At 46.0% G+C, this 7,293-nt stretch overlaps 1 protein-coding gene across 1 annotated transcript; it reads right to left on the bottom strand.

The window, feature by feature from the left end:
- Window positions 1-4,073: 4,073 nt before the first annotated feature.
- Window positions 4,074-4,326, bottom strand: PHALS_10876 (uncharacterized protein; the record flags this gene model as incomplete). The annotated part of the gene is made up of 2 exons (XM_024726378.1): window positions 4,074-4,203; window positions 4,277-4,326. 2 exons carry the CDS (start codon window positions 4,324-4,326, stop codon window positions 4,074-4,076), a joined length of 180 nt encoding a protein of 59 aa, XP_024577061.1.
- Between the last annotated feature and the right edge of the window lie 2,967 nt (window positions 4,327-7,293).

Below are 7,293 nucleotides of genomic sequence, written 5' to 3'. Positions count from 1 at the left end.
CGGATGTAAAATCCGTGTAGCCGCGGACGAACGGGCCGGAGATGCACCCTGTGCAGAAGAAGACGAAGGGCTTTGCCCGCGGGAGCCCTCGCTACCAGCTAGACTGGATGTTTTGCTTGTCGTAGACACAGTGTTTATAAAGCGGAGAATGTAAAGTTGTTCTTTACGAATGTTAAGGTGTCTAAGACACGTGAGCCTTGTATGAGGTGATCGTTAAATGTGAATTGGAGATATTCGCAATTCGATTGGGGAGAGTGCGACGGGGTTACACGTGCTCCTATGAATAAGTGGGAATCGCACAAGATTGTGCGACCGTGCATAGGTGTGTATTACACAGTTAGTGAAATAACACAGTTGTGTGGCGACACCGTAACAAGAAGCCCCTAAGTGGCAGTATTGCCAGTAGTAATGCATATTTCTATATTAATTTGATTTTGCTATATAATTTAGGTATTACTAAGGTAGGTGACCTAAGCTTAGCTTCCTCCAAGCAAAAAGCTACGGCAGCATTGCTGCTCATAACCTCTACGATTTCATACGCCGCCGTTGTTCTCTACCAGGTTAGACTTTCTTTGACGCAATCAGCGTCCTCCACGTTTACTATCGCCTTTTTTAGGTTAGACGTACTGTGACCACTTCTTTGAGGGGAGAGCGGTCAGTATCTCCGCAACAAGCTCGACCATGTGGTTGGTATGAGGTGGACCTTTTTTTAAGAGCTCAGCTTGCAAACAGACATTCTCATGTGGTAAATGAGTTATCCAAGCTTTGCGATATGCCTTTGTAGTAGAACTGGTTGACACGGAGCACACCGCATGCTTTAGTGCACAGCCAAAGTATAGTCTTTTTTACCAAAGTGGTTAGTTGGGGTAAACTAGGCCACTGCGATAAAATTAGATTGATAACGGCTTATGCCGGAAGCCGTTTAACGCACCGCTAATAGTTTTGTCCATGTGACCTAAAGCTAAGTCGAGAGAGGAACACGTTCGTAACATCCACTTCGTGAGTATTTCCTGACCCCACAAATAACAACTTTTTTGGAGTTCTGCTTACGACTGAATCAGCAGAAGCGACCACAGCCAGCACTTTCTTTGATAATCGCGCCTCGGATTTGCTACCTGGCGATCGTAACGAGATTTGTGTGGTATAATTAAGTCTTCGATGGGGGAGATTCGTTGCTTCACTATTTTGTGGCTTTACATGTGAGTTTTAGAGAAACGCCTGACTTTTCAAAGTATAAAACGCGACGTCAACATTGAGACAGCAAATTTTCCATAATTCCGGTCTGGGCAAAATTACAAAGCCATGCTCCAGTTTATATATATATACCGCTTCACTGTTAAACCTGGGTCAAGGCCAAACCGTAAACGCGTTATACTGTACGACTGTGTCGCCTGTTCGAAAAGGCAACGATGTTATAGCGTATGCTAAAATTTCCAAACTTTAGCGCAAACGACGTCACGGCAGACTTGCCGGAGCAAGCCCTTAAACCTCCGAGGGTCTCGGTCCAGGGAATGATCCTCCTATTTACCACATATAAACTTTGACCTTGACGAGTGTGTCAAGATACGTGTCTTTTGACATCAAAGTGCATTTCGCCGTGTTCATCAGGGAAATTCAGTATCCTTACGGCTTTCACGCTGCACGACCCCTTTACTTGACTGGATGAAGTGCCTTCACTGTCTTATTGCATGCCGTCGAGAACGTCAGTCGCCAAGCGCTTAGCACCGAGAACAGCTCAAAATCCGACCACTGATTGGGCAAATACTAATCGAGATTGCATCTTCGTCTGGTGTTAAAAGTACTACTCGATCTCTTTCTGGCTACAACTGTTTGGGTCAATGTAGCGAGAACAAATAATCTGGGTGGTTGGGCTTGTAAGATATCAGCGTTACAAACTCATATCTATCTCGTTTGCCTCTGATACACCATTGGCACATCGCGATCTTCAGCCATCGCGTTGCGCACTTGTTGCATACGACTCAATTTCCTTGAGACGGAATGCTCAATCCTGCAACAAAGTGAATCCAGCTGATAGCAGTAAGTTGAATCGTGTCGACAACCCTATCTCCAGGATTGAAGTCACGGAAGCAAAAGTAGCTTAGCCTCAAGGGCCAGGTAAGATGCAGCAGGGCTACCGTAGCTCTTTCCTTATACAAAACTAAGCTAAGGTCATCGACCATTCGTTCTATACAAGAACCAGTACGAGTGCAGCAAATCGCAATCCGCTGCCTCCAAGAGTACTTAAAACCTTAGCCAAGGTAACGACGCTCTTCTGCTCAAAATTAAAACTTATTCAATTGTTTCATTTGCGGCAGAGCCGCTTATATCTAAAAGCTTAGGTTTTTCTCATTACTATAGTAATACCCAATTAAAATAGTAAAACCTGATTAATATGAGAAGTACTGGCAGTCCCGCTACGTAAAGACTTCTTGTTTGGGTGTAGCTACCCATTGTATAATTATATTGACTTTTGTAATCCACACCTTTGTACGGTCTCTTGTGTGACCCAACCTTTCATACAAATGTACATGTAACCCCGTTACATAAGATGTAGTAATACCCTCTATTTTTACATGACTATTTAGAGCAGGATTCTGTTTTATTTTGACATAGATCACATCACATTGAACTAGAAATGTGTTTTACCTGTTTGAGAGGTTACAATGTCGCTCACTGAAAGGTATAGTATTGTGGAAGCGGGAATTCTTTAGCATTGCACATTTGGCGCATAACTCGCGATCTTTTGCAGAAGAAGTTTATTAATTTTACGACGAAGTGCGGCCAATCTGACTCTAGCAGAACAAGTAGTATGACTATCTTAACCATAACCGTAAACAAGAACGAAAATACCTTGTAGAGGCGTGGAATAACGGGACTATGCATGAGCATAGTGCGAAGCCTATAATACATAAACTGCGTCTTTAATACAATATTAAGGGATGGGCATGTGAATCAGTCCTTCCGCACTTAACAATTTGGCATTTAGCCTTTTGCTTGAAAAGTCGATGGATGAACTGCTGTTTTACGTCTAATCTATTGTTAAGCACTATAAGCACAATCTGTTGGAATGTGGATTTAAAAAGGAGGTGAATCAAACAAATTGTGACAGGGGACCAATGTAGGCCACATTGTTTCTAGAAGGAGAAAAAGGTTTGATGTATCTTCGCCAATGTCAAAACTGCCGACAGAAGTTAGACAAACAATTTGATCATTTTTCAAGGCTACAATGCTGGTATTTCCGGACGCTTTCTAACGTAAGACCTCGACAATTCCATATGGATGGATTGCCAGCATTTCAAGGTCAATAAGCATGACTGCGTATCTCACCAATGACTCCTGCCCAAAGAACAGTGTGACGTCAGTGACGCCTTCTTCCGTGCGAAGCACGACGCAAGAATGGTGCATGAGAGCAAGTCCTCCCATTCAACACCCATTTTTGTATCCGGAAGCCGAACGGCAAGTGGCGAATCGCCGAGAATTTTATTATACGATAGGTTTCGCAGGCGCGCACATTAGTGCCATTTGTACATCGCAGGCCGTCGGTATATAGCTCTCTTTGATCAATACGACTTTTTTTGCCTGATTCCTTTATCTAGATTCTTATCCACCATGGCTCTGTACCTGCGGTCCTCATCGAGAGGTATAACCCCGCCTTGCGTCTTAAGCTGATTCAAAGCAGCTTTTGAGACAACGAAGAAAAGCGGCATAAAAGATTATTCAAACGCCATAATTAAACAAAATTTGAGCTCAAAACATAAATCTTTCTTACAGCTTTCACTGACACAATACAAGTAGCGTCTGTTTCATGAAACTGGTCACCATTGGGGTGACTTTGACGATGATTGATATTGTCCAGCAAATATAAAAGCACGTCTGTCATCACATTAGGCAGATCAGGTTTGTATTCTAGCTCAAAAATTACTAGGCAAAAATGGACCATCCTGTTAGAAAATGCATTGCGGTGATTTTGCCGCGGGTATGGCAGTGATTCGAAATAATTTCAATTCAATTTGAGCAGATCGGGAGTCGCCAAACTTAATAAGAGCACTCCTTGAAGTATAATCCTGTCAAATTTACGGGACACCCGATCCGGCAAGGAGATTTTTACATGACGTAGGAGATTGTTCTACACAGCTTCGATTCGGAATGCTAACTTCATCTTGATTCATCGGTGCAAACGGGTACGCATCTTGTTTAAAGAAGCTTTTATTATTAATCTTATGAGTTTACAAATAATTTGTGGTGCTAGCCATAGGTGCCAACCAAGGTAATTTACTGGAGGAAGTCGTCGAGTAGAAAACGAACTGACGAGCTGCGCGGTCCCATGGACAATACGATGCTATGTCTGGATTAAAAGGTAGATCTGCTGGGTCAAGCGTAGCGCCGGTGTGGTGCAGTTGTGACACTGGTGCTGTTAGACGTAATGCGAAGGTCTGGTCTTGTGATTCCTATGTAATTTGAATATCCTTGATTTCCATACTTTTTCACTCGTTCTGTCAGCATAACTGACGTAGTAAAGATTACTTGGTGTGCCCTCGGTGAGGTATTCCGTGATATTAAGGATATTTCATCGTGTCAGCGGAATATCACTCTCTCTCATGAGCAATTGGTTATCTATATTGACCAAATCTAGTGCGCTGTGCTTTGTACAGCCAACCATATTGTTCTGGAGGACATCCTTCCTAAAAATTAGTGTCGATGCCAGAATTGTGGCAGCGTTTAACAAATTGCAAGAGTGAACGATACGCCACTTGTCATTTGGCTTCCGGACGCAAAATGTGGGTGTCAAATGGGAAGACTTGCTCTCACGCACCATTCCTGCCTCGTGCTTCGCACGGAAAAAGGCGTCAATGACGTCACACTACTCTTTGAGCAGCGTTTATTGACGTGTTACGCAGTATTTGGTTCCCAGAAGCAGGTCAATCTCATGACGCACACCTCGGTCCAGAGGTAGGATCGACGGCGGGCCTTTGGAGACGACGTCTTGACCTCCTTCACCGGAGGATAATACGGAACCGAGGAATTTTTCAGGATCGACGATCCACTTTGTGCGCCCAGCACCCTCTTGGTGTCCTCCAGGACAGCTTCATCCATAAGCGACGACGAGTTAATCTCCTCGGTCGATCTTATAATGACCACCTTGGCTAAATTGCCTGCTTACAAGGGGCCGCGAAACTCTTCGATGGAGATCTCGTCCAGCTCAAAAAGAGCACTCACCGCGGAAATATCCTCGAGGGTAACATTGCCGTCTTCCTCTCCCGTCATACCGATAACAAGAGTATATAGCTGTGCGCTATCATCTATGGCAGACACGCCCTGTGTCAGGCTCGACGCCATGCGTCTTGCAGATATCATACGGCTTCACCGTCTTCTCTCTAGAAAGATTTCACGTCTCATCGAGACCAGTGGGAACACTCACTCGACGTCGTTCAGTGCCCCCACTCCCTGCTTCATCGGAGACTTGACGTTATTAACAAAATCTGACGAAGAGCTGCTATTTCCACAGCCTTCGTTCAGCGGACAACGTACCACTCTACGCGATTCAAAAGGGTCTTGCCCAGGATGCCTTGGACCTCGTCTGACCATGCCACTCGTGGCATGTAGCAACTGCTTTAAAACGTGAGTAGTTCTCAGTGGTTTACGTATCACTCCACGAGCATAACAAGAGTCTCGCCCTTGACGCCTCAGCCCTTAGCTGACCATGCCACTCTTGGCATGCAGCGATTGCTACAATACTTGAGCAGTGTTCAGCGGGCTGCGTACCACTTATGTTCAACCCGCGAGCAACGCTCAGGACTCTCGGCCAATACACCTTCGGTGTTTTGACAGGTCGGATACTCGGACATTGACCGTCCCAGTCCAGTGCCCGTGCCAATAGCGCTTCTGCTCCCTAGCAGATGTGGGTTCATGACTCCCAAAGCTCTACCAGAAGACGTGTGCGTAGTGCCCAAGGTCTTCGACTTCCAATCAATCCATGGCTTATCAAAGCCTTCTACGGTCGTTTTTAGGACCAGCAAGCCCGACGTGCTAACACGTTCCGATTTCAGGACCACAGAGCTCTTTGGGGCTGGGCCATGCTGCTTTCTACCTCTTTGAGGCTCAACATCTCCCGAGTAGGGCCTGCGCGCCTACTGGGTTCTCGCGTTTCCCCGCGACAAATCAGGCTGGTTAGAAGCAGGGCGTCGGTTCGACGAACCATTACGCGCCTTACGCAAAAGACAGCCCGTCCGAAGGTGACAAGTGTCTCCACAGACAAAACAACATCGGAAGTTTTCACGCTGCTTAGCAGCTCGGAGCTTTGCCCCCTCTTTCTCAAGACTGTTGAGATCCATTGCTTCAGGTCCGCTTGACGAGCTCTAAGGTGTGCATTCCAACCAAGTCATGCCGACTTGAAGTTGAATCCGGCATCAAATGCCACGTTCACCGCTAATTAAAAAGAAGACGGACGCACACGGAAGACTTCCATTTTGGCTATACCAGTGCGGAAGCCGTTCATAAAAGCAGTCACTGCGATCGCCTCATGGAGAATTTGCTGCTAGCCCGGCAATAAGAGCTCTCAACGCTTAGACATAGTCCACTTATTCCTTCTTGCCCTGTTGAGTAGCAAGAAAACGCGAACTCACACGATATACCTGATTAGGCGACGAGAACACTCACAGAAGGGGAACGCAGCTTCAACCGAAACACCACACGTTAGTGCCCATTATTGTGCTCGGTTCCCGAGCTTGCAGATAGCTAGCGCCACACGCTGTTGCTCGTTTTGGAACGTGGCAGATGCCAAAGCTGTCTCGGCTTCTCTCAAACAGAGAAGGAGATTCTCTCCATCCTTACTCTCAAAATTCTTAACGCTCACCATGAGCGACCTTGGCTGGAAGGAATCGTCCGTCGTCGACGGTGGCGTCATGGACGCTGTCGACGCTGACAACTTTTGCTGTTTGTGCTCTAGCAGAGCATATTTATAGTCTGAAAACACCTTTAGGCGCGCTTATGGCCTCGGACCCTTGCGCAACTAGGTGCTCCACGCTCTCTGGGCCCAACAGGGATATCAGCTCATTAAGCCCGTCCTGCATGCCCTAGAGCACATAGGAGTACAGGCGTAGTTTAACTGCTAGTGCTACCAAGTGCAGCGGGCTGCTGTAGCTCTTTGCTTAGAGGAAGCTGAGGTCACCTTCCTTACATTCGCTCCAAGCACCAGTACTAGTGTAGTGGATCGCAATCCGCTACTTTTAAGTACTAAAGCCTTACTAGGGCAAACGAACACTTCGGTTCAAAACGAAACATTACTCAACGTTA

This window comes from Plasmopara halstedii (assembly GCF_900000015.1).
Source record: "Plasmopara halstedii genome assembly, contig: Scaffold_525, whole genome shotgun sequence".
Classification (NCBI taxonomy): Eukaryota; Oomycota; class Peronosporomycetes; order Peronosporales; family Peronosporaceae; genus Plasmopara; species Plasmopara halstedii.
The sequence above is the reverse complement of the archived record's forward strand: the minus strand, read 5'-3'. Positions and strand labels throughout refer to the sequence as shown.